Below are 27,707 nucleotides of genomic sequence, written 5' to 3'. Positions count from 1 at the left end.
GTGTATTTGACAAGTTTAAGCACAATAAGACTCGAAAGAGAACTTAGTTTAATACTCACGGGATGCGCCGTCTGACATCCAGCTTTCTGTGCGTGCGCGCTCAGAAAACCATATATCAGAAGTTTAACAACTTTCATCACACTCAAATGTATCTTAATATGATTAAACAGCGATGTTACCCCACATACACATGACCAGAAGAAGCAGAAGCTGAAGCGTCTGTGGGATAATAAAAGCTCCACTGTTATCGAGCCATGTGTCGCGCTTGTGTCTCATTAGCAATCACTCCAGCGGCTTTCGTGACGTTAATTAATCTTTGATACATTACCGGTCATCCATGAATATGATTTCTGCCCGAGTCCATCGTATTCTCCACCGGTTGCAGAGGTGAAGACAGCGAGTCCCATGATTCCACCAAATCAAGGCGTCATCAAACTACGCCTTTGTTTTGAATAAACGACCTCTAGTGGCGGTAAATTACATTGTGTGCCTTTAATTATACAATTATATAATAATAATTATACATTGAGACAATAACATCCATTTGCTTAAACAGCATGAAAATATTGATTAAAAGAAACATCCAGATGAAGAGTGTACTCACAATCACTCGCCGACAAAATGCAATCTTTGTCTGCACTCACAAATACTCACTGAACGTTCATAATGGCCTAAAGAAACATCTAACTTTAAAACTGAAGATACTTTACAAACATTAAAACACGAATATTGCATTTTAATTCATGGTTATTTTGTACTGCTCCGTTGTTATCTTAATAATAACTTAAAATTAGTCTATAACAAACCAGTGCTTTTTTCGATTAACTTGCATGCGAGCAATTAAAGTTGCCACGATCCCAGAATTTACAGAAAGATCATATGTGGCATACAAGTTATTATTACACTCAACAGATCACTTAACCAAACTTAGTCAACTGATAGACCTATTACAATAAAAGCACATTTCTAATACAGGTTAATTATTTTAGAACGTAAATATGCATATAGTATGTTTCTACATTAGTATGTTTAAAGATCTAGTTGTCAGAATAAACCAACAAAACAATAACATTAAATAAACTTTTAAAATAAACATTCATGATGTTCTCTGTGCTTTTAAGAGGAAAGTGTATCATGAATTTATGCTTTAGTGTTTTTTTTTTTTTTCTGGCTAAAAACATCAAAATGAGAATTTGAATGCACTCCTTGACATCAGAACAACATCCTTTTTTAACAAACATGGTCCTCAGATCAGGTGGTTTTTCTCTCAGGTCTTTTATTCTTATACTTAAAGCATAACTCTCGCCAAACTGCAACCTAGGGTCTTTTTGTTAATCTACCCGAGGCAAACTTTTGTTTAAAAGCATAATTAGATTGGAAACGCCACTTTTAAGTTTGACCGTATTTTCATTTTCGGTCAAATTGCCTTTTGAATGGGAGTGCTTGGGGCACTTCTATGATAGCATCAAAAATCGCTATTTTTAAAACACTAAGAAGGCTCGACACAACATGAAACTGTGCTGGAAGTATCACCAGGGGCTCTACACATGAACTCCAGCACTGAGAACATTGTTTGTGTTCACAGAGTTTACTAAAAAGAAAGAAAGACAACTCACTGTTTCTGTCCACCGGCATTTTGTCAGTCAATAGTCGATCTCCGTAACATGAGGAGAGTAAAGATGGAAAGCTCCTAAAGCTTAGTTCCATATAAATTCACGGATAATTTGTTGTTCTGTCGTTAGTGAAAATCAATATTATCAATATAATCAATATCAATATAAATCAATATCAATATTGATCCTCATATGAGAAGCAATACTAAAATTCAGAGTCAGTTCATTCGCATTCGGAGATCGACTATTTTTGACTGTCAAAACACCGGCGGACACAGAGACAGTGAGTTGTTCAAAATCTTTCTTTTTAGTAAACTCTGTGTACACAAAGAATGTTCTCAATGCTGGAGTTCATGTGTAGAGCCGCTGGTGATACTTCCAGCAAAGTTTCATGTTGTGTCGAGCCTTCTTAGTGTTTTAAAAATAGTGATTTTTGATGCTATCATAGAAGTGCCCCAAGCACTCCCATTCAAAAGGCAATTCACCTAAAACGAAAATACGGTCAAACTTAAAAGTGGCGTTTCCATTCTAATTATGCTTTTACACGAAAGTTTGCCTCGGGTAGATTAACAAAAAGACCCTAGGTTGCATTTTGGTGAGAGTTACGCTTTAAACAAGCAGCACAAAAAAAGAAACTTAAAAAAATTAAACTTATACGGATTTCACATAGGATGAATGACTTCCTTCCCTTTACCTCAGTACAGATAAAATGTAGCCGGTTCGTGAGGCTACACAGACCCGACAAAAAAAAAAAGTCTGTATTATAAGGGTATTCCTGTTAGAATGGTGTTGTGTTAACGGCACCTAAGTTAATAACTAATGATCTTCGCAACGGAAGTGAATCAATTAATCAAAACTAACTTTAGCTGGACAATAACTTTATCCTAGAGCTGCTTTAAAGCCTAAACAATCTGTTACGGTAATATCCTATTATCTCTGTAAAGCTGCTTTGAAACAATCTATATTGTTAAAAGAGCTGTATAAATGAAGGTGACTTGACTTGACTAAATCATTAATTTCCTTACATTGACTATCCAAAATATCTATTGAGTTCTCCAAAGTAATACAAGACTTGTATTAAACTTATCCAACTAGCATTTTAAACCGAGAAGAGACCCCATTTTAAATGATGCCTTAAATGAAACTTTATTCTTTATGGTTTTAATCCATAGTTTATTCCTGTTTAAATGGTTCTTCGATAAAGATATTTCACCTTTATAATTTGCCTGTTGGAAAAGTTGGTTCAGGAAACAGAATGTGGAAACAATATGTAACACAATGTAAATAAAAAGTAACACGTTTAATTGAAGTTGCAGAGAGAACTGTTTTATGAAACTATCAAAACAAATCAGGTTTAAAATAATTATTAGAATAATATATTATCTAAAAAAAGAAAAAAGATATTGGCAGTCTAAACTGTTTCATTTGGTCTAAGGCTGGTACAGAGCATTCAGTGTGATATGTACTTATGGCATAGATGAATAATACAATTCCACACTGGCAAAACCTTGGAGTGTCATCTCCAAACTACGAGCACATGAGGAAACACCACATCTCGTCTATGCAAATCTACATCTTCCAGGTCATTTTAATGAAATGCTTACTATTAGCACAACAGTTTTCCAGTGGAATGGATGGATAAACAGTGGATAAACTTCAGATTAAAATAAACCGGAATGATTTGAGAAAAGGTACAACTGATCATGGATTATAAAACAGAACAATTTCCGAACGGCTGGGAAATAGTTCTGAGAAAAAGCTGACCCAACACTCAGTCCATTGGTGCTGAAGTACTGGCTCAGAGGCGTAAGGGAGGCACTGGCATGGTGACGTCACGGAAGAACCGATGGACAAGGGCGTTCTTCGCTGAGATCCTCTTGTTAGGATCATAGATCATCATTTGCTGTGGACAAAAAATATATAATTTTTAAAAACTGGAAATGTTCATATCATATTGACATTGGTTTCAGGTTCAAGTTGTGGACTATGGGTAGAGGTGGTTAAAAATAAGGGTGGGTAAAGGGTAATAAGGGTGTTTAGGTCTCCTAGCGATTCAGATTCTTCTTAAGATTCCTATTCTAGGAAGGTAAAAATATTTATGTTTATAACATTTATATCAAACATGGTTATTATGTGTTTTTTGGCAAAATGTTTTGTTGCAGCCGTGATCAAAAATCAGCAGCCTAAAAAACACTAACATTTGAACTAAAATACCACAGCAAAAACAACTGGACTAAATAATATAAATTTCAAACATTAATAAAGTGAACAGTAATAAAATAAGAACAAATTATCAAATTAGCAATAGCACAAATAAATACAACTGAACAGTTCAGGTACAGAAATTATAATCAAATATAAAACACTGCATCATTTTTTGACGCATTTGTTTCTTGAACAGATCCAAATAAAATGCAATGTTAATACCTTAAAAAATAAAGCTGGGATATTTGAATTCATTTATTGTCTATTTTGGTCATTTATATAAAAAAGAAGATTTTTTTTTTTTTTAAAGAAGCAGCTATTTTATGCACTTTATAAAACAAATCCATTCAAGTCCATCACGGTGAAAACGTTTGTTTGACCGTCTCTCAGTGTGCCAACATAAATTGATTATGCGCCCTCTAGCAGAGTGAAAGAAAAATTACATACAGTGAGGAAAATAAGTATTTGAACACCCTGCTATTTTGCAAGTTCTCCCACTTGGAAATCATGGAGGGGTCTGAAATTGTCATCGTAGGTGCATGTCCACTGTGAGAGACATAATCTAAAAAAAAAAATCCAGAAATCACAATATATGATTTTTTAACTATTTATTTGTATGATACAGCTGCAAATAAGTATTTGAACACCTGTCTATCAGCTAGAATTCTGACCCTCAAAGACCTGTTAGTCTGCCTTTAAAATGTCCACCTCCACTCCATTTATTATCCTAAATTAGATGCACCTGTTTGAGGTCGTTAGCTGCATAAAGACACCTGTCCACCCCATACAATCAGTAAGAATCCAACTACTAACATGGCCAAGACCAAAGAGCTGTCCAAAGACACTAGAGACAAAATTGTACACCTCCACAAGGCTGGAAAGGGCTACGGGGAAATTGCCAAGCAGCTTGGTGAAAAAAGGTCCACTGTTGGAGCAATCATTAGAAAATGGAAGAAGCTAAACATGACTGTCAATCTCCCTCGGACTGGGGCTCCATGCAAGATCTCATCTCGTGGGGTCTCAATGATCCTAAGAAAGGTGAGAAATCAGCCCAGAACTACACGGGAGGAGCTGGTCAATGACCTGAAAAGAGCTGGGCCCACCGTTTCCAAGGTTACTGTTGGTAATACACTAAGACGTCATGGTTTGAAATCATGCATGGCACGGAAGGTTCCCCTGCTTAAACCAGCACATGTCAAGGCCCGTCTTAAGTTTGCCAATGACCATTTGGATGATCCAGAGGAGTCATGGGAGAAAGTCATGTGGTCAGATGAGACCAAAATAGAACTTTTTGGTCATAATTCCACTAAACGTGTTTGGAGGAAGAAGAATGATGAGTACCATCCCAAGAACACCATCCCTACTGTGAAGCATGGAGGTGGTAGCATCATGCTTTGGGGGTGTTTTTCTGCACATGGGACAGGGCGACTGCACTGTATTAAGGAGAGGATGACCGGGGCCATGTATTGCGAGATTTTGGGGAACAACCTCCTTCCCTCAGTTAGAGCATTGAAGATGGGTCGAGGCTGGGTCTTCCAACATGACAATGACCTGAAGCACACAGCCAGGATAACCAAGGAGTGGCTCTGTAAGAAGCATATCAAGGTTCTGGCGTGGCCTAGCCAGTCTCCAGACCTAAACCCAATAGAGAATCTTTGGAGGGAGCTCAAACTCCGTGTTTCTTAGCGACAGCCCAGAAACCTGACTGATCTAGAGAAGATCTGTGTGGAGGAGTGGGCCAAAATCCCTCCTGCAGTGTGTGCAAACCTGGTGAAAAACTACAGGAAACGTTTGACCTCTGTAATTGCAAACAAAGGCTACTGTACCAAATATTAACATTGATTTTCTCAGGTGTTCAAATACTTATTTGCAGCTGTATCATACAAATAAATAGTTCACAATGTAGTGCACAATGTAAAATCATACATTGTGATTTCTGGATTTTTTTTTAGATTATGTCTCTCACAGTGGACATGCACCTACGATGACAATTTCAGACCCCTCCATGATTTCTAAGTGGGAGAACTTGCAAAATAGCAGGGTGTTCAAATACTTATTTTCCTCACTGTAAATCCCAAACACTGTTCTTACAGACTGAACTGAGTGAGTGCCACACATTAATGAATCACACACAGACTGATCCGAAATATACTGTTGTTTTATCTCTATTCAACACCTGGGTTCTGCATGAGAACACTGCTCACAGTAGATCACGGCTGGGAGACATGGCAACAACAAAACTTCATACCAGTTGATTATTATCATCACGATAAATGTCGAGTAAAAGTTGTAGAAACCAGACAGGTAATTGTGGTTTTATCATTGAACATGACAAGCACTTGCCAAACAGATGAACATTTCACAAATTAATATTACGTTTTGTCTAACATTGGACAGTAGCTTGAGTTGTAAATTCATGTTCATTAGCAAAAACAGTAGCATCTGTAAAAATTGTAACAACCTCATTTTATAGGGTAAAATTTGGTCTTGGATCACGTTAACATGGCCGTGGGAACTGGCCCCGCCGACAGCGGTTTCACTGCATTGGAATTTAAGATGACTTGGAAAAAGTTTTGTTTTTAATTTTCCCAATTCATAAAATTATTTTGTTTTTATATGTTGTCGAATGTGGTTTGTGACTTTGAGAACTGATTATTATTATATTGTTATATAGTGTTGTTGAGAATGTCAGCGCTGTTTCATCTGGCTTTAAACTAGTTCAAATCACGACTCACGTCGTCATGTGATCGAGAACGTTTGGGCCGAGATGATAAATGTCCTGCGGTTCAAACGAGCAGCTCTGTTTCGTTCTGCTTTAATGTTTCTCTAGGCCACGAATGTGGGTGGGCCTTCATAAACAGAGTGGGCAAAGCGTAGAGCAGGGGTATTCAATTAAAGTTCTCTATATTTCCTTCCCAGCGGAGGTCCGGATAATGTTTTTTGGAACAGTTATGCATTTCAATCAGGGCAGCCATAGAATTTTATAAAAGAAAAAATGCTAAACACTCAAAATAGGAAAAAACAAAAGGAGCCACTCACTAATTTCGCACTATGTTAGCCAAATTGGTATTGGCACCAGTGTGATGGTTTGAAACACGCAATAGTGCATTTGCATATTGCATAAACACTATATCGAACTTTTTAAAAAATTTTGTTGAAGAATATATTACAATCGTTTTATCACCCAGCCTTACAATAGATCGTCAGTTATTACCTTGAAATTTATTGTTGAAGGCTGTGAATTTTACTTGTTTTAAGAGATAGGCCAGGACAGTCCAAATCAAATTAATATCGTCAGATGCAGATGCATTTAAAAAATAAACAAATAAAAGTGTAGTTAGCTACCTTTACTTAGCTTATACTGTAGCTTGATTGCATTCTGTCAAACTACAAGTAGCTCAAAGGTTCATAATAAAGCAGCTTCACACAGGGGTGCAAACACATGTATGGTCAAAAAAGAGAGAGGTAATCGAAGCCCTCGTCCCGCGGCAAATATCCAGATACTACATTGCCACCATCCCCAACCCACCCCTATAGGCACATAGAGTCAAATGAAATTTAGAAAAACTATCTTGCACTTCTTCTTCTTGCTTTACTGCTACTTCCTGAAAACAATTTCACCTGATGATTTGAATAGCTCTTTTTGTAAAGAATTAATAATTCTAGGATGATTGGGGTAATTGTGTAGGGTAGGCCTAGTGCATTTGCATAAAAACTAATAAACAAAATACAAATATAAATACAATAAAACACAAATACACGAGAAATAAAGCAGTGCTTTATGTTTTTCAGGTAAATTAACTGTATTAAGTATTAATACAGTTTATCTTTTGACAAAACGTGATTTTTCTCTTTCTCTTTTGTTGTTTTATTAACTTTGGGGACACAAACAGCTGCAGGTATATTGGGTGCTGTCCCTTTAAGACGAATGCACGTATCTAATACCGGTAATGACACGCATCCGTTTTATTCTGACTGCGTTTACGGGGACGGACACTGGCTTATTTTTTTTTGTGCACATGTCTGTTCAAACACAAATAGATAAGAAAGAAAAGGGAATTCGGTGTTCACGAACTTCACGTGCTGTCTGCGACTGCGTGGCTCTGTGCGCCGACAGACCATCTACATTTGGATGTTAAACATAATATATATAGCCTGATACAGCAAAGACAACGTTGGCTGTTTTAAGGTCAAAATAGGCTACAGAATATTTCGTTCTGTAGGCCTATTGACAGGGGCAATAATTGAAAATCGATAATTAGGCCTATTTTTTAAATTACAGTTATATATGCATTTGTCAAAAACCGAGAGACTTTCAAGCATCAAAATGTAATTTATTAATATGTATTTGCGCCTTCTATTTTGTCTGAAAACTTCCAACACTCTTGCGTGTCGCATGAAAAATAGGCGTCGGTTGCGGTTCTATTTCTAGCACGCGGTTTCGGCGCGGCTCGAGAAGTGTGTGTGTCACACAGGCATTGTGCTCTAACCAGTTAACATGAGAGCCGACATAAAAACGGACACTCCACGCCACGCAGAGAGAAATGTGATGCAGTGGCAGATCCAGACTTCCAGAGTGAGAGTGAGACAGAAACACTAGTGGTTTACGCTTGCGCACACTGCTGGTTTGGCGCGCAGTGTTCTGATTCGCTTATTTCCTATTTACTTGTTGGTGGACGCAATCCAGAATTACTGTTGGTTAAATTATAATCAGACCCTCTCTGTGGTACTAGATAACCTTTGCTGCCCTCTTACCCCTAGAAGGTCTCGGCCATCTTCATCCAGAGGAGGCACCACTTTAGACAGGTCCTGTCGGGCCCACTTGGGAAAGGAGGGTTTGTAGTCTGGCATTGAAGTGACTCCAGGCCATATAGTCTCATCCGGAGTGCCCAGAGTTCGAAATATTCGGAAGAGCTGGTCTATTTCAGAGTCTCCAGGAAACAATGCCCTCCGAGTAATCTGGTATGAAAAGCCAGAAAGTAAAAAAACATCTTAAGCCATCAATAATAGCAAGCTGATAAGATGTGTACATAAATAAAAACTTACCATTTCAGCAAAGATGCAGCCCAAACTCCAGATGTCGACAGCTGTGGAATAATATTTACATCCCAGGAGAATCTCTGGAGCTCTGTACCACAGAGTTACAACCTATGAAAAACAATCAAATCAAGGCAGTTCAAAACACTGCTTCATGAAGCTTCGAAACCTTTATGAATCTTTTGTTCCGAATTAATGGTTCGGAGCGCGTATCAAATTGCCAAAGTCACGTGACTTCAGTAAACAAGGCTTCATTACATCATAACTGTTACGAAACACTTCGAAATTTCGATGGTTCACCGCAGGGGGCGAAGATCTGTCAACCCATGAATCATGAGGAGTCACTGAGAACCAATGAACAAGTGCCTGTGGGTTTTACCTGATCTCTGATCAGTTTTATACATCTGTAGACCTTTTAATTAGACATTAGTGTAATTAAAATGAATAATGGTAGTTAATAGTCTCTTATTGGCCTGTTTAGCTGCGCCATTCATAGAACAAACAAAACAAACCCTGACAATTGATAAAAGAACATACAGACACTTGATAATCTTATTACATGATTAGATAATTGTATTTGAAAGATTTTACTTTCAATAAAAAATTTGCAACAGATTTGTAAAAGGTGTTTTTATGCATGTTGGCCCAGGATTTTGTTGCATATACACTGTTCTGACCACTAGGGGTCACCGTGGAGACGGGTGTCAGGGTGTTTCGAAGCCTCGATCTGCCCACCACTAGTTACAGATCAGTTGAGCAGAACACAGGGTTTGTCTTTGATGGTAGCTTAAGGACATGGTCATGCACACATGCAAAACTGGTTCATTCATTATTCCCAACTGAAGTTTATACTTACACAAGATATAAGAGTCAAGAAGGATCTAAGAATATAATTTGATTTCTTAATAGAAATACATCTAGGCTTGCTGCTTCAAACAAGCAAACATACATCTTTGTTATATAGATTCTCATTTTCATATTATAATTGAATCTTATGTTGTGTTCTGTATTGTCTTAAGTAGAGATAAAGTCAGTCTCCATTTTTCCCCTGTTTTTTTTTTTAAGGTCACAGGATGATTTTATGCAGCAATAAGTGTCCATTATATTTGTATTGAGTGCATTCTGACTAACTATACCACCTCTGATTGGCCATTGCGATCACATGCTCAACAGACATATATGTGATTGGCTAAAATGTTCAACGGTTCAAAAACACGGTGTAAAACAGAAACCTTTGATGCTCTTCACCGAGAGCTCACACACACTCACAGGAGCGTTTGAAAGCAGCTGCCTATCAGCATCATTCTTGTGAGATGAAGAAGAGGAGATTAAACTCTTTATAAACTGGTTTCTTACTGCCACCCTCAACATTTTCTTTACGTTCAGTACAACTCGCTTAGAGCCGGTTCAAGCTGCGCTTTCAGTTGCATCTTTCTTTCAGGTTTTCTAGATTCCCTAAGTCTAGCTTTCTTGATGGTGATTTTATATTTGACAACTATTTTAAAACTATTACTGCATCTGCTTAGTAGTCTTTAGAGATGTATGATTAATCGATAAAATAAGGGGATCTTGATTCAAACACAAACAGTCTTTTCCAACCATTATTTCTGTTACAAATTCAACAATTCACTTAATCACAGAAGTGCTGGGATAAGAGTTTGTAGTTCAGATATAAACACTGATGTCGATTAGCGATCAAAATAGAGTAAATCACCTTTTTAAAGTAACTTCAATTACATTGTTACACCAGTAGGTGGCGACAAGTGACGTTAAAAAAATTGTCATTGAATCATTCATTCAAGAGATTTGTTAAAAATCCCTGATTCATCCAGTATTGAAACAAGTGAAGTCTTTATGAGCGAGTCATTGAATCATTCATTCAAACCAATTTAAAGAATATTTTTTAAATATAATGCAGCAGTTAACATTTTTTTTTGTTTAGTTGTCCATTCAGAAACGTGGGAGAATCGCGATTGTGATTCTCAATTTATCGAGAATAATGCAGCTCTAATTCCCAGCAAACACCTAAAAAGAGGTTTCAACTGTAGCAAACACATTTAACTCTATATGATTCCACTCGATTTAGGATTGAAACACACTGAACATATCCTTTAAAACCCTAGAGCAATGTTTCTTCCTCTCACCTCATGTGTATAAGTCCGCACAGGCACACCAAACGCTCTGGCCAAACCAAAGTCAGCCAGTTTGATCTCGCCCTGAGCGTTGATCAGGAGATTCTGGGGTTTGAGATCCCTGTGAAGAACCCGATGGGAATGACAGAAGGCCAATCCCTGGAGCAACTGGAACAGGTAACTCTGATGAACAAATACACAGACAGACACACACATTATTTCCCGACATTTGGCCATCACCACACCTTCTTGGATGTTTAATAGTTGTGTGCTGCATTTCCCAAAAGCATTTTAAGCCCTTAATAGCAATACTTCACACCCAGGAAAAAAAACTACCACTTAGTGACAGTCAAACCTCATAAGTTGTCTCATAAAAGGACAAATAGACAGGATAGGTCAGGGTCTGATAAAAAGTGGCAGATGTGCTTCATCATTGAAGGATCAAGGTGGTTCTTCTTTAAACTGGGGTTAGACATTAAACATAACTATGTTTCTTGAGTCTGCGCTATTCCCTTCAAAGCAAACAAACCAACATGCCTTTGTTTGTTTCTTAGCCAGAAGTGCACAGGTGTGGCTATATTTAATACTCATATTGACTCATGAGTTGAGTATGTGCGCTAAATCTGCACAGTTTACATAAACTTCACCAGCAAATTGAGTGAACGTAATTTCGAGTTCACATCGTCACCCGCCACAGTTGATTTTTTACCCACATTTGATGGGTGTTCATTTCAAACCCTGCCATTATGAAATTGCACAGAACATCTTCTGTGTGTAAAAGCAAACTGTTTAATTATCTTGTGGTTAAGACAGTATATTATAGTAGAGCTCAACTAAAGTTATATTCGTTGACAAAATGGTAATGGTAATAGCGTTATACAAGTTGTATTTGGAATAAAAAGTATGCTAGCTAACATTAGATTTTGTGGAAACAACATAAAATCAAAACCAGTCATCCATGTCAGGCTAATTAACAGTCCCAAGCTTTACATATCGATACTTATGCCAATTAAATTTAGGTTATCATAACACTGCTTTAAGACATTCTTAAGTTAAAAGGGTTAGTTCACCCAAAAATTTAAATTCTGTCATTAATTACTGACCATCATCAAACCCATAAAGACCTTCATTCATCTTCAGAACACAAATGAAGATCTTTTTTATGAAATCTGAGAGATTTCTGTTCCTCCATTAACAGCTACGCAACTACCAATCTGACGCTTCAAAAAGTTCATAGAGATCGTAAAGCTAATCCATGTGAATTGAACGGTTTAGTCCAAATTTTCTGAAGAGACTCGATCGCTTTATATGATGAACAGATTTCATTTAGGCTTTTATTCACATATAAACACTGATCAGTGAACATAAACAGAAGCTCAACCTAACCTTCTTGAAGTGCGAGAACAAACCTCATTGGACTAAACCACTGAATTAATTTTACGATCTCTTTATTAACTTTTTGAAGCGTCAAAGTGGTGTCAGTGAAGGAATTTCACAGGGAAATCTCTCAGATTTCCTCAAAAAGATTGTGTTCCGAAGATGAACGAAAGTCTTACGGGTTTGGAACGACATGAGGGTGAGAAATTACTGACAGAATTTTTCATTTTTGGGTGACCTATCCCTTTAAGGCATGCGGGCAGAACTCCTAGAGATGGCTCTCTTCAGTCATGTTCACTCTTCCCAGGAGCGTTGCATGTGTGAAGCCAGGAGGAGGGTGTGTTTTTTTTTTTGGACAACTCAGAAGGCATTATTCTCATGATTTCAAGAGACCCTAGGTGTGTTCAACTTAGTGTGTGACATAAAAGTACAGCGAGAACGATTATAGAGCAGACGGACAGGGGTGTGTTTCCCGTACGACGACATAACTCGCTGCTTTATACTACGATGCATCATTGAAGAAATCAACTAGCTAGTCACGACTGTTTCCCGAAACCGTACTGTCGCAAATTGGTCGTTCAACCACGTTGGTTAATGATGTCACGCATGTGGTGGAGTAATAACTTCTTTTAATGAATCTGTTTGAGGTCGAATTAACGCTAGATGTTTTGCTATAAATTACGGACATGACATCTGAGGACTATTTCTCATTTTTCTCAGTTATTTTGCTTTATTTCCAGATTCAATCATAGGCTCATTCTTGCGTACTAGAGCTCGTTCACACATGCGCACTCTTCAAAAACAACACTTTAAATCTCTTGATAAAACTAAAAGACGTAAATGGCATTTGTATGTATTCTAAATAAAACATATAGATTGCACTGAATGTCAGCTTGCTTATTTTGCTCAAGATAAGGATTTAGTGAGTCCACATGTCATGCAAACAAGAAACTGCTTCTAACCACAGGTCGAGAGCTGTCGTTCCAAACACAACTTTGCGATGCTGTTTGCGAATGTTCGTTGGAACGATGATTTCGGGAAACACAGACTCGTTGAACTGCTGATAACGATGGAACTTGCGACCATAGTTGGCGAGCGATGCTTTTGGGAAATGCACCCCTGTATGCTTTCGAATCGCTCTCTTACTACTTTGATGTCAAACACCGATCGGCCTGAAAACTCATCAGATCTAGACGGATCACAATTACCTATTTTAATCCAAAAAGGCAAATTTCCCCCAAAGGTGACAAGCTGTTTTTGGACTAACAAGGAAGTTTTGAGTTCTGAAACATAAAGGATGTTATATAGTACAATGACCCCTTATATGTCAAAAGATCAAGGCCCCGTTTAAACTCACCTTTACGAGTGGCAAGGATATGCCAGAAACCGAGGATGAGTCCATAAACCTCTTCAGGTCTTGGTGAAGAAATTCAAACACCAAATAAAGCTTATTTTCTGTGTGTATCACATCACGCAACCTGTGGGCGAGAAAACTGTGAGACTCAAGAAGCCTTGGGGCAGTTCGTTTAGAATTGTGCATTGACTCTTCATCATGATGTGAAACACAGGACTAGTTATGCACTGGTTAAAATCATGAATAGGACTATGGTTTAGACATTGCTCATACTTGACTATGTTTGGGTGATTGAGCTCTTTAAGCAGAGAGATTTCACGTATGGCAGTGCTGGGAACACCTTCAGTCTCCCTGAAACCAAGCAAACAATCATGTCATTCAAACACATCCCTCATCTGTTTATATTAGTAGTGTAGCGAATCTCACAGCCAATGAAACAGCCCGTTACAGACCGTTAAATTAGTTAACATTAGTTAGCCTACAGCAGGTATCACGAAATAGCAATAAGGAATTCAACATTTATCAATCTAGGTTAACGTTAATTCATTTTCAACACAATTTTTATAAAAAAAAATGATTTTGAGTTGTATATATTAACCTTTTTAATGCATTATATACAAACACGAATTAACAATGAACAGCAGAACATTTATGAACCTACAGTACCGGTCAAAAGTTTTTGAAAGAAGTCTCTTATGCTCATCAAGCCTGCATTTATTTGATCAAAAATTATCAATGAATCCTGAAAAAAGTATCACAGGTTATAAAAAAACTGTTAATAAATCAGCATATTAGAATGATTTCTGAAGGATCATGTAACACTGAAGACTGAAGTTATGGCTGATGAAAATTCAGCTCTGAAACACAAAGTATAATTGTAATAATATTTCACAATATTACGTTTTTTTCTGTATTTCTGATCAAATAAATGTAGGTTTGATGAGCATAAGAGACATCTTTCAAAAACATGAAACGTAGCAATGTTTCCACATTTTTTATCGTTACTGTACATTCACAATTGAGTTGCATATATTAACATTTAATGTATTATAAACAAACTTCAATGAACAGCAGTACATTTATGAACCTATATAAACAACTTATTATCATATCATTGTTTGTTCATGACACTAGTGTTTACATAGTGGAACTTTGTAAAGTGTTACCATTATTATCTGCTTGTAAACGAACATTAAAGTGTTTAACAATCCAGTACATCAGCTTTGACAGAGATGAACTGACTTTTAAAAGCACTTATTCTCGTAAATAACGGAAAAGATCCGTTTATCACCGTTTATCAAACAAACATTCGCGACACTGAGTTACAGTTTGGATTGCGACTGTATGAGTTATTGTAAATCTGAAAGGCTTCTCGACTACATCAAACCAATGACAAAGACTTAACTTACGTGTCTAATCGTATTTTCTTCAGAGCAACGGTCTCTCCCGTGAGTTTATTCTTGGCTTTATAAACCACCCCGTATGTTCCCTCTCCAATCTTCTCCACTTTCTGAAAGGACTCCATGTCAAACTCCCCCTTTTCCGGGGACACTTCCACTCTAAATCTATTTAAAACTACAGATGTGTGGCGAGAATACTTTTAGTTGCAAATCGGCGATCAGAAACATTAAAATCGTTTATTTGATTCGTAAAAATACAGGCGACCGAAAATCATGTCACAACTTAACATCAATACCGCCAATTCCCGCGTTTCAAACAACACGCCCTCGCGACAAAGCACAAAAACAGGCCCCGCCCTCCGAAGAAACGTCAGCCTTCTGACGTCCACCAATGAGCTGAGTGAAACAACAAAGGCCTCCCACGTTACGTAAAAAACTACCACACTTATGTCTTGTGTCTAACCATGTGTCTAACCAATGAGCTGAGAGAGAAGAATAACGCCCGCCCTCTTTACGGTTTACGCCGGGGATACAAACGAACGCACGAGCGCCATCAGTTGAAACAATCGGCTCTATTTTAGTCCATTTCCTTCACATCAGGAGGAAAAACATTACAAAAATAAGGGGGAAAAGTTATAACTATGAGGTAAAGTCGAAATTAGGACATACTAAGTCCTAATTATTACATTAACTCGAAATGATATGACATATGCCCCATTTTTGTAACTTTTATTATCATAACGTAAAATGTTGAAATTATGAGATAAAGTCACATACTACAAAATAATTATGACATATTAAGTCCAAATTGGCATACTATCCCTCATATTTGTCTTTCGTATTATGATGTAAAAAGTCGAAATTAATTCTAATACATACTAAGTAATACTAAATCATAATTATAAGATTAAAAAGTCGATTATGAGATAAAAAAATCTCATATGTCATAAATTACTTTTTTTTAAAACTTCATTTCATAATTATGACTTACTTAATGTCATCATTTTGATTAGTGCCCGCGCTGACAGATTTTGTGAGAGAGTCAAGTCATATTTATTTATACAGCGCTTAATATATTACAGATTATTGTTTTAAAGCAGCTTTGCGGTAATTAACAACAATTTTAACCTATTATGAAACGATAATAAAAACGAAGCAGCTCTACAAAAGACATCAGTCAGTGTAATTATTCTGCTCAATTTAGTTCAATGCTGATTCAGTGTAAAAAATAAATTAAAAAAACCTAAATATTCTGTCGTAATTTACTTTTTTCCCCATACTATGGGAGTCAGTGGGCCCCATCAACTATTTGGTTAGCCATAATCTTTCAAAATATAACAGAATAAAGAAATTTATACAGGTTTGGAACAACTTGAGGGTGAGTAAATTATGATTATTATTATTTTTTTGGGGGGTTAACTACACCATAACGCCCAACATTATGCTTTGTCCCGGTCTTCTGACCGACAGGTGGCGCTGCAGCGCAAATTGTCCTTAACACGTTAAAACCGGAAGGAAGCAGATTTCAAAATACAAACCTCTTCAAGAAAATGGCGGAAGTCGTGGAGCTGCATAAACTCAAGGTAAGAGACTAGTACAAAGAAATATTTTACTTTCTATATATTACTTGGATATGACTGTGACAGTAAGCTGTTCCTAGCTGTGCTAAGTTGAATTATGATGATTAAGGAATAATAGATATAACGTTTCAATCGTTCATTCAGCACTTCTGTGAGCTTCCAGTGAGCTCCCTATAGACAGTCTTTCGTTCTTCGCCTTCGCTTTAAAACACAAGTACCAGTTTACCTAAACAGCATTTTAGCTCAGTCATTAAGACTCTTACTTTGACTTTGACTTTGACTTTGTTCCCCCTCCATTGAGATAATACACTCTACTCTTGCAGTGGTTTATTAAAAATATATATAAAATAAATCCCAACAACAACAGCATACGTGCCTGTCCATCTAAAAAGTGAGTTGTAAATAGGCATCATAGTCTTAAAAACAAGTTAGCTGCTTGCTTAAACGACTTTTTATGTTATATAAAAAGTCGAGCTAATATATTAGGATTTAGTTTTTTAACGTAGTTGAGATTTTTCATTTATTGGTATTTCACTTTTTTCATTCATAAATTAGTCTTAATAAATTAAATGACACCAAGAAAAAAAACTGCCTGTCTTTGTCTTTCTGGCAGTCTGTCTTTCTGTTAGTCCGTCTTTCTAGCAGTCTGTCTGTCTCTCTTTCATTCTGTCTGTCCTTATGTCTCTGTATGTCTGTCCATCTTTCTGTCATTCGTTCTTTCAAGATATTTCATATTGCATTGTTTAGTTTGTTAGGACTCATCTATATAGACGTAGCCATGTTTGTTCAGATGCCAGCTTTTTTATGGACTGACAAAGCATTGGTTCTGACACCGCAGATGTGTTATTTGTGGTCGATAAATGTCACTCCAGTCACTAAAGTGATATAATCTCCTCAGTTGGCTGAGCTGAAGCTAGAATGCACTGCTCGAGGGCTGGATGCCAAAGGAAATAAAGGAGATCTGATTGCCCGGCTGCAGGCGTACCTGGAAGAGCATGGTAGGTGTTTTCTAATGCAAGATATTTTGCTTCATGGTCCAGTTCTTTAACAGATCTGATTACAATTATGTTCTTAGACATTTTATATCAAAGTGTAATACTGCCTCTATTATTATTATTATTATTATTATTATTATTGCTACCCTTTTTCTTGATAAATGTAAATCATAGAGGGCTGTTACTCTTTATGCTTTATTTTGCTAATGTTGAAGGCTCCTTTTTGGGCAGGGGCTTTGATAGCGATGGCATACAAAGTGGCAGGACATAATTTATGAATCACAACCCATCATGCACCAAATTGACCGTTCGCAAAGACCCGCCCCCTTTAGTTACTGTTGTTATGTCCGACAAGCCATGTCGCTCTCACGACACTCCATGTTCTCACGCAGTGAAATATACATCGCGGAGCAGAGAGGACACTGACAACACACTGACAGACAGGACAGACCAGGTTACTTTTGATATGTAACAAAGTCTCAACTTTCAAATTTGGTCTTTTTTTTTTTAAAGAAATTGAAACAATAAATACCGTTTTGTGGCTCTTTAATGTGTCTGACAGATCGCTGTAGAGCCTCAGTTAAAGCTGCTCGTTAACTGATCGTCTCTTCCTTCTAGTTAATTTATAGCATTAAAATAAACATGAATGAACATAAGGAACGTTGTTTTAACCGCGGAAAAACATCAGTACACTCTGTTTTTCAAGTTCAAATTCTCCAACGTTAATCTACTAACTCTCCTGACTACAAAAATGGTGGATTCGGCGGATTATGATTGGTCAGATCGCATGTCAATCAAACTCTCTGCGAAGGGTCAATTAAATAGTGAGTTGATATGTGGAACCTGCCATGATTTTCTCCTGCAGTTGGCAGGTTGGCGGGTGTTAATTTCAAACTCTGGTTATAATGCCCATTTAACATTTAAAATGTGTGTGTGTTTTTGTTTTTTTGTTTTTTCAGAAGAAGTGAATGAAGAGGAAGTTCTGGGAGTGTTTGGTGATGGCGATGGTGATGGTGAGGCTGAGGTAAGATATCCTGGATGTAATGCATTTCCATGGTAGTTTCAGGGCAAAGTTCAGTTTTATTAGCTCCAGTGTTATTTTGTTTATAAGGAATACATTGTGTGTGTGCACTCTGAAGTGCTCAACCAATTTACACTTGGTATTAAGATCTGCCTAGCTGATTGATCACACGTGGCCACGAACAGATTTCGAGGGGAGGGTCTCTGGTGTGTAGTTACCGGTTTATAGTAGCCAGTACAGATGTCAAAAGGAATTTGTTTACACTAGATAACATTATATAAAGCACCATCACTTCAGAAGAACTGAAATCAGACCTCTGAGCAACACTGAAAATATGACTAGAAATCACACTTTATATTGTCGCCAGGATATGTCGTCATATTGCCCAGCCCTAGTTTACGTGATGAACTTCACACATCTAGTTTTATGTTTAAGGATAACAGAGGGCAGTGATGATTGACTGGTGAGTAGGTGGTTCTTTGCTGCCCAGGAAGCATCAAAATAATCAAAGTTTGGCAAAACCAGCAATGCAAGTTTGAGAGGTGGCGCCCCGACAAATCTCGCGAGAATCATGACTTGCTTTATGGCACGACGTCACATACATCAACAACATATGAAGCAGCGTCTGTGGAAGACACTAGCACGCATTTCAGACGTGAATCATGGCAGAGTCGACGAAGAAAGCGCGGTCGGAAGAGTCAAGGAAAACGACAGCTCTGCGTGAGTGGTATTTACAACAGTAACGTTAAATACAAGTAATCCATAGCGACTCTAGGGGTCTCTGTTTGAGAAAAACGGAAACTAGTGTGCCTTTAATACCAAGTGTAAACCGACAAATAATGTTTCTTGTGTCAGGTTCCAGACGGCACAAACACAGTCATGGTGATTGATAAGCTCAACATAACTTACTTTACATGTGTTTTAGGAGTCTTTTGCCAAAGAAGAGAGCACTGACCAGAAAGAAGAGCTAAGTCCACCTGAAACGTATGTAATTTTTTTACATTTACAACTTCCTTAATACATCAGCAAATTTTGTACTTCACAATATTTGTGTCTGGCTAACATAAGCTAATTTTGCAGTTAACCACGTAAACCTGTGGTTTTCAAAAGCCCCTTTCACACAGAGATTCCGGAAAATACACGGATAAAGTGACACGGGATTTGACCCGGGTTCGTTTGATTTTGGTTCATTCACACTGCCAGTGATTTTCCGGAATCAGTGAGTGTGTTCACACACAACCCGTAAAGACACGTGACATCGATGTGACTTGTAATGTCTCAGCAGCGTCTTAAGTTTGCTTATGAGCTGCGATTTCTCTCTCGAGAAACCACGCTTGTGCATTTTTTTTTTCTCTGATTTGATCATAAACTTGCGCATTATGTACCGTTTCACAGCTGGCGAACGATCCCGGCTTCAGCGCCATCACTACGACACGGCATTATTACGGCTTTTGTTCTGAACACGGCAATGTTACTAGATCCCCAACCCGGCATCAATCCCGGGTCGTGTTTGCGTTCACACAGAAGGCGTTCTGGCAATTTCCCGGCAATTTGTTGCCAATTGTATTTTAATACTTTTTTTTTGTTTGTGTTCTTGATTTTGATTTCAGGGTGGCTGAGAAAAAGCTGGTCAAGATGAGCCCCCCTGCTACAGTTGGGGAGGTAATGATCATATCATTTACTGCGATTAATTACTGGAAAGTATCAGCTCATGCAAAAATGAAAATTTCTTTCCCTCATGTCATTTCACACCTGTAATACTTTCTTTCTTATGTGGAACACCATGAATAAGTTAATAAAGTAGTCAATGTGACTTGTGTGCTGTAATGTGAATGGCCCAGTCCCAGCTGGTAGGTTTTTGGTGATCCGATTACAAGTGGTCAGTAGAGTTGTATTTAATAACTGAAACCGCATACAGTGGTAGTCAAAAATGCATGCCACCACAAAAGTAAAAAAATTATTCTAAATGGCAATATTTTCTTTAAAAATTAATACAATGACAAAAGCAGAAAACAGAATTACTTGACATTAAATTAACATGAAAACAAAAAATAAGCTAATTTGAAATTGAATGAAAAAGTTTTAACGTAAAGCAACCGCCAGCGTTTTTGATCATTTTCACAAGTTTCATGGCCCCTAGAATATTTTGTTGTATGAATATCTGAATATGCAATATATCAAAAGAAAGAAACAGAGCCTCTGCTTTAAAAAATAATAATAATTATTATTATTATTCTAGCTTCATGCATTCTTTTTTATCAACACTTGATTGTGGGTAAGTATCCTAAAAAAAGCAACATATTGAGCAAAAAGCTGAGAAAATCGCGTTTTTGTCAAAGACTACATCCAAATCGGATTCAGAACGATGATCAAAACACAGATGGAGTAGATCGAGTCCATCAAAAGCTTCAGTCATTAACCCTTCCTGGGTCGACATTTCATTCTATAACATTTTGATTTATATGCTGTTAAATGTTGATGATCGTGTTATTTTACATATGCATATGGTTACATATGATATCACTTGCTTCTACATCCTCTTTGCCTGTGCTTTGATCAGGAGATTCAGTATTCTTTCAGAAGATGTGTAGTAGCGCCCCCTACAGTATAACAGTGGAAACACAAAGCTGGAAAATTCTGTCGGCAGGGAAAGTTCAAACTAAAATAACACTACTCTGCGGCCCTACTCTGCTACTATTAAACTTTACCATTGTTCTTCCGTAGTATCATACATTTGTGGATGTTGTCACAATACCAAAATTCTAGTAGCAAAATTTAATCTTAGTAAAACTCTTCAAACCTTTTTTTTATCCATTTAAAAATATAGAATTACAACCCTTAACCCTTACAACAATTAAATGTTTAACCCAGTCGATAATTGAGGTTCCAATTTTATTGGGGAAAAATGAAGCAGGCTGTGAAAAAAATGTGACTAAGACCAAGTGAAGCATCTATTTATTTGAACTCTTCAACTATTGAAAAAATGAAATCGTTTAATAATGATTAATCATTCATCAATATAAATTCAGTTTGATTTGGAAAACCATTTCAACTGGTGCTAGTCTAGTTAATAGTCACTGAGTATTCACTACAGGCTTCCTTCCTCTGGTTGTTTACATGTTGAATGTGCTCTTGTTTAAACTATTACAATTGTGTTCATTGCAGAGGCTTCAGAAGAGAGCGGAGCGCTTCAATGTTCCACCGAGTGGGGACACCAAAAAGGCAGCGCGAGCAGCAAGGTTTGTCTGTTTTAACAGAGGAAAAATAAGAGGGTCAAAGACTGAAGAGTTTGAAAATTTATTTTATTTGAATAATAACTTGCTATTGTGTGGCTTATATTTCTTGCATAAGCTTTACATTTTATCTTGTAGCAATATGTTAAAATTCTATCACACACTTGTGTATTTGAATTGGACAAAATGAGGATCTTTTGGCTGGTCCTCACTTTCTGACAGCTTTGTAAAGGGCTCTTTGAGGGTTAAGATTTAAGGTTTGAATGCTTGCTCGCTTTTCACTTTCGCTTTTAAATTCGTGATCACGCATAGGCTACTCTGTGTCTTGGGAGCGGTGGTATATTTTACAAGATATTTGTCAATGATGCTCAGGATCTGACCAACTTTTTGACACACCTGCCAATGGCTGGTGACTTAAACTAGGTTTATACTCGCCGCGTCCGCACGAGCGCTTGGCAAAAATGACGTCATTGCGGTGTGGGCGGTCGTACGCGTTGGGTGCGCAAGAAACCCTTTCGCTTGGCGGTGTGCACGGCTTTTTTTGTAACGGCGCGCGGCTCCGCATCCGAAGATGCACGACTTCGAGCCGAATCTGGCCGAGCATGTACGTCTCACCGCACCGGCACCCAGTTTGTGCGTCTTAAATTAGTTGCTTACATTTACAAAATGAGCCTATAGCAGACATAAGCCTTTTTTATAAAAATAAAGGTCCATGTTTTATAAAATGTCCACGAAACTTAATGAAATGTTTAGTGAAATTAGAAAACATTTAGGAGATCGTTAATTTCGTTGTATAGCCTGAATACATGTTTTTATATCCACGTATTTTGTTCTAATGTCACAAGTAATAATCTCAGGGTTTACTGGATTGTACATGATTCTTTTTGTAGTGTGGTGATGTAGCCTACTAAAATAAACACTGTCACGTGTGTAGTTTTCTTCTTCTCACCGTTGATTCCTGATGGTTAAGAGGACAATTACTGGAGTCGCCCCCTGTCGTTTCACAGAATAGTACAACGGCGATTGCGTCGAGTATAAACGCCTCGTCCGTTTGGGGAGGCGCGCGCACGCAGTCTGCGGAGCTGGGCGAAAGTATAAACAAGGCTTTAAGAAACTTTACCAGCCATAAATATTTTTTTTAAATGTTTTTGCAAAAACAGGCAGTTTGACACCAAAATTTCACAATTCTCTATTCCAATTTCAATACCACAGCTAAAACTATTACCTAACTAATATAAATTTAAAGCATTATTAAAGAAAAGTAACTGTAGTTTTCAGGTAAAATCATTGACTAAAGTAATTTAGTATAAAATAACACTGGATAGTCTTCACTGTATAAATTAAAATGACAAAAATTATTCAGTCAAGAGCAGTGAATCATTTTTTTTCTTTGTCCTTTGTTTGATTTACATTAAAAACACAGACAGCAGCAGAAATATTAGTGACGATGTCCGGAGGGTCGTTCACATTTGTTTACTTTAATGTTCTCACAACATTGCATTTTTAGAATTCATAAAAATGTTGCTTTTGTCACTGTCAACTCTTATTTGTGTTTATAATCAATTAAAAAAACCTGAAAATAAAAAAGAATAAAACATTTTTTTTACCAGCCAACTGGCGATCAACACAGTTTCATATACTTGTCAGTGCTGATTTTTACTCTCATTAGCTTGAAGTTTGGTGAGTGAACTTTAGGCCCTGGTTGCACACCAAATCCTCCGCCATCGTCCTGTCAGTCATCTCTCCATACTCTCGTGAAATCTGATTTCTATTGCCCTGTACACGGGTGTATATGTCCGTTGTCCAACTGAACTAAATGGTTTTTATTTCTATAACAAGCCAAACAACAGTTGGGGTGGTGCCGTAATGTAATCGGTGTACGGCCGCACACTGTGTAACAGCGACTGACACATCAAGCCTGGTTAGGTTTAGGTGCTTAGTTGTGGTGGTTAAGGTTAGGGTGAGGGGACTATGCCAATGAATGTCCTCACAAAGATAGATGTACAAACCTGTGTGTGATGATTGTTTTGAAGCATCCATAAATCTTAATTCTTTTTCTTGTTTTATTAGGTTTGGGTTGCCAGAACCTGAACCTTCCAAAGGTGAGTTAATGTGCATCTCAAAAGTGTCCCCAAGAAGTCTTATGCTACAATCACACATTATTAGAAAATAAATACTGCTGCTATTGTTTTTTTTATATGAAGTTATGCAAGTTTTTGTTTTGTTAAAATTTGATGCTGTTACAACAAACCATAGTTAAGACCTTGATTAGTATTCAGTACATGTGCTGCATAATTCGTCTTTTACTTCCACACATAAATTGTCCACTTTTACAATATCCAATTAAAATAGTATCATACCATTTCTTAAAAATAAGTAAAAAGACATAACATTCGAATTCGTTTTAATTCTGTCAGTTGTGTGAATCTGTCTGATAACTAATGTTAAAATTGGTTCATTTAAATCTTTTGATAAGAAAATTAAGTAATGCATTTAAATAATTTAATGAACAGTTATGAAATATAATATTTTAATGATAATTCTTATCTTTTGTAAGTTCCAACCTGAGGAATGTTTACCTGGTGTTTTTTTTAAACATTAGTACAATTTATTTGTGAAGCATTAATACTGATAATGTGGTCAGTAAAAATATCTGAGCATAGGCCATTTATTCACTGTCTGAACTGTAAATTTATTAAATTTATTAAGCAATAAAACAGACTGCAGTCAGACATCATTGCTTGCGCTGTGTGTGTGTGTGTGTGTGTGTGTGTGAGACATCTGTGTCGTGGCACCTAGTCTCTTTCTTCAAATTAAAGGGTTCGTGTTCAATGCCTAATTAATGAAAATGTAATGGATGCGTCCATCCAGTGATGTTGTTGTTTTTTTTTTGTTTTTTTTTTAGGAACTTCAGCGAAAATAAGTGTAAGTAATTTGCTTGCAAACTTTGAAATTGGAATGTTAAATAACTGACTTAAATCTGTGCAAAATCACTTTTAAACGTGCCACTCTCTTTTAGGTTGACGTTGAGGTATTAAAGAAGAGAGCAGAACGTTTTGGCATGAATGTCTCCTCAGTTTCTAAAAAGGTAACTTTTTTTTCATATTTCATAAAATGATCAAAAACAAATCTTGGAGACAAATGACAAGTAATATGCCAAATAAAGCAAATTAAAGCAAAATGAGAAAAAACATTTGTTTCATAGAGCAGATAAATTGTCTCTCAAATTAAGGAATCTATTGGGGCGTTTCCCCCGAGGAGGCAAGAGAGGCAGTGCCGCCTCAAACAATTGGATGACCAATCTGACCAATCAGAGCAGAGCAGCTCTCGGAAATACGGGGTTTAAAGTGGCCGAATCCTTTATATCAAGCCGTTTCAGTCTCTGAGAGAAAAGAGCTGATGCTGCAATGGATATCATGAGAAAATTAAAGTGGTTTGACCTTGGATGCATGCAAATCTATTAGTGTTGTCACGATACTGTAATTTCTAACTTTGATACGATACCTTGAAAAATATTGATTTTCGATACCACGCCATTATATATTTTTATTATTATTTAAAAAAAAATTATTATTTTTTGTCCATTGAAATTCTAAACAATCAGTATTTTCAAGCTTCAAAAAGACACTGACACAGTAACAGTTGTCCATATGAATGGAGCAGTTTAATCCGTCTTCTAAACAGACATGATCCCTTTATATGATAAACAGATTTTAATTGAAGCTTTTATTCACAAATAAACATTGATCATTTGCCATTACATCAATCTCACCAATGTTTGCTCACTCAATGTATTTGTGTTTTTACAATGAGGTGATTTTGCAATAAATGTAAAAAATACAAGAGCATAGTCCGCTTTGGGTGTGAGCATGAAACCTATGGAAACGAGCAAACCTGTTATGGTAGTTTTTGCGTGTTTCACAGGTTGAGGATGATGAAAAGCTTAAGAAGAGGAAGGAGAGATTTGGCATTGTGACGAGTGCAGCCTCCGCTGGAGCCGAGGATTCAGAGGTACGACTTCTGATCGGGAGAAACCAGCCGCCAGGAGACATTCAGAGTTCTGAACAATTGGTGTGAAGGGTTTATTTAATGAAGTTCTTTTCTCTCCCAACTCTCACTTCATGGAGTGTTTACACAGTATTAAAGTCGCAATGTCATGGAAATAGCAACAGATATTTTGTCCGTATTGTGTTGTACAACTGAACGAAACGGATTATCCAGGGAATGGTTGTGGAGTGGATTGAGATAGACCTGTGATGTTACAATCTTGAGTTTCTCACTGTGTAACCCTTCTCCTCACCCTCTTCCCTTTCTTTCTCTTTCAGGCAAAGAAGCGAAAACGTGCGGAGCGGTTTGGAAATGTATAGACAAATGGATCTGACCTTTTTTATTACTTTTTTTAAAATGAAGAGTTCTTTGAGGTTGATTTTGTGATACACATGTAATCCCTGTAGTGCCATGCTGGGTTTTTTTTTCTGCTATTTACATTAAAAGTATCCCCGTTCCTTACTAGATTCTCTCTTTTATCTGTCTTGATGTGCTTGATTGATGATTTGCATTGTTTGCCTTTGGTGTGTGAGGTCTAAAGGTATTATATGCATCCTTTGGGATTATATCAGGAATACATCCATACATGTATCAATGCAACACAAAAATAAATCAGTTTCACTTTATTTTACAGTGTCCTTGTTACATGTACTTACCATAGTAATAACAGTAAATTATGCATACTTGCATCCAACTAACCCTCAACCTAATCTGGTAACACTTTATTTTACAGTGTCCTTGTTACATGTACTTACAATAGTATTAACAGTTAATTATGAATAATTACATGCAACTAACCCTCAACCAAACCCTAATCCTACCCTAACTCTAGTACATGCACTTAATTCATTACTCAGTACTTAAATATATAATTACACTGTAACAATGACACCGTAAAATAAAGTGTAACCCCTAATCCTAACCCTATAGTAAGTACATGTTAATTAATATTAATCAGTACTTAAATGTATAATTACATTAACAATGAAACCTTAAAATTGAGTGTAACCCAACTTTTTTTTTTAAGATGCGTCTTTATTTTGATACTGTTTGCTAGATCTGCACACAATGTCCGTTGCTAAACTGAAATGCCAGTTACTTCTTGTACAAAAAAACCTGGGATTGTTGAACAAGAAAAGACGCTTGACAAACAAGAGAAGGCATTTTACACGTTTTTTTGAGGGATATGTTCTCTTTTTATTGCTATGTAATGTATTTATCTGCTCATCGTCTGAGCTTTTGTATTCCTTACCTACTCGCCATAAACTGGACACATTTGGGTTCAGCAGGACGGCGAGGTAAGCTGAGCCAGATTTGGGTTCAGCAGGACGGCGAGGTAAACTGAGCCAGATTTTAAAGTGAGGGCATTACAGAAATGTCTCCAACTAAAATGCATCATTTTCAGGATATATTGCATCCCTGAAAATAATCATGTAGGATCTAAAATACTGTTTTCAAAATATGACTTTCCAAAGAAAACAGTGGTCTCTTGACCCCAATGAGGGGTAAGTTGAGACCAATGGGGGTAAATTGTGCCGTTCACTATGTTGAGGTAAAATTGAACATTTGCACACCTCATATGCTATATCAAACCAAAAGAATTCAGGTTACACTATTTCTATGGTCCATTTTAGACATTCTACTAACTATATAAGTAACTTCAAATGCGTCAACTTAATCTAATAACCTGAACCCTAAAACCCAACAGTATGC

General features: G+C 37.0%; 2 protein-coding genes across 4 annotated transcripts; one reads left to right on the top strand and one right to left on the bottom strand.

The window, feature by feature from the left end:
- Positions 1 to 2,895: 2,895 nt before the first annotated feature.
- cdk2 (cyclin dependent kinase 2) lies at positions 2,896 to 15,472 on the bottom strand. Its single transcript, XM_084101391.1, has 7 exons — positions 15,128 to 15,472; positions 13,992 to 14,069; positions 13,722 to 13,842; positions 11,000 to 11,170; positions 8,865 to 8,966; positions 8,574 to 8,777; positions 2,896 to 3,516 (listed from the first exon to the last, which is right to left on the bottom strand). The coding sequence occupies exons 1-7, from the start codon at positions 15,241 to 15,243 to the stop codon at positions 3,412 to 3,414; spliced, it is 897 nt and encodes a 298-aa protein (XP_083957517.1). The 5' UTR covers positions 15,244 to 15,472; the 3' UTR covers positions 2,896 to 3,411.
- A 1,116-nt stretch (positions 15,473 to 16,588) lies between these two features.
- Positions 16,589 to 26,459, top strand: sarnp (SAP domain containing ribonucleoprotein). 3 transcript variants are annotated; one of them, XM_084101393.1, is made up of 11 exons: positions 16,589 to 16,701; positions 17,597 to 17,696; positions 18,656 to 18,717; positions 19,640 to 19,698; positions 20,325 to 20,376; positions 21,880 to 21,953; positions 24,018 to 24,049; positions 24,853 to 24,872; positions 24,967 to 25,035; positions 25,872 to 26,018; positions 26,273 to 26,459. In XM_084101393.1, the coding sequence occupies exons 1-11, from the start codon at positions 16,669 to 16,671 to the stop codon at positions 26,312 to 26,314; spliced, it is 690 nt and encodes a 229-aa protein (XP_083957519.1). In that variant the 5' UTR covers positions 16,589 to 16,668; the 3' UTR covers positions 26,315 to 26,459. The 3 variants fall into 3 exon arrangements, with proteins under 3 accessions (XP_083957519.1, XP_083957520.1, XP_083957518.1); XM_084101394.1 differs by having other exon boundaries at positions 18,653 to 18,717; positions 25,872 to 25,958; XM_084101392.1 differs by having other exon boundaries at positions 18,653 to 18,717.
- The last annotated feature ends 1,248 nt before the right edge of the window (positions 26,460 to 27,707 follow it).

The sequence above is a fragment of the Abramis brama genome (assembly GCF_963993115.1).
Source record: "Abramis brama genome assembly, chromosome: 23".
Classification (NCBI taxonomy): domain Eukaryota; kingdom Metazoa; phylum Chordata; class Actinopteri; order Cypriniformes; family Leuciscidae; genus Abramis; species Abramis brama.
This window is presented reverse-complemented; position numbering and strand designations above follow the sequence as displayed.

Coding starts and splice junctions, on each gene's coding strand:
- cdk2 (XM_084101391.1), bottom strand. CDS start 15,243: ATGGAGTCCTTTCAGAAAGTGGAGAAGATTGGAGAGGGAACATACGGG. Junction 14,070..15,127: donor AAGAAAATACGATTAGACAC/GTAAGTTAAGTC, acceptor GCTTGGTTTCAG/GGAGACTGAAGGTGTTCCCA. Junction 13,843..13,991: donor AATCACCCAAACATAGTCAA/GTATGAGCAATG, acceptor TCTCGCCCACAG/GTTGCGTGATGTGATACACA.
- sarnp (XM_084101392.1), top strand. CDS start 16,669: ATGGCGGAAGTCGTGGAGCTGCATAAACTCAAG. Junction 16,702..17,596: donor TGGAGCTGCATAAACTCAAG/GTAAGAGACTAG, acceptor TAATCTCCTCAG/TTGGCTGAGCTGAAGCTAGA. Junction 20,377..21,879: donor CCCCTGCTACAGTTGGGGAG/GTAATGATCATA, acceptor TGTTCATTGCAG/AGGCTTCAGAAGAGAGCGGA.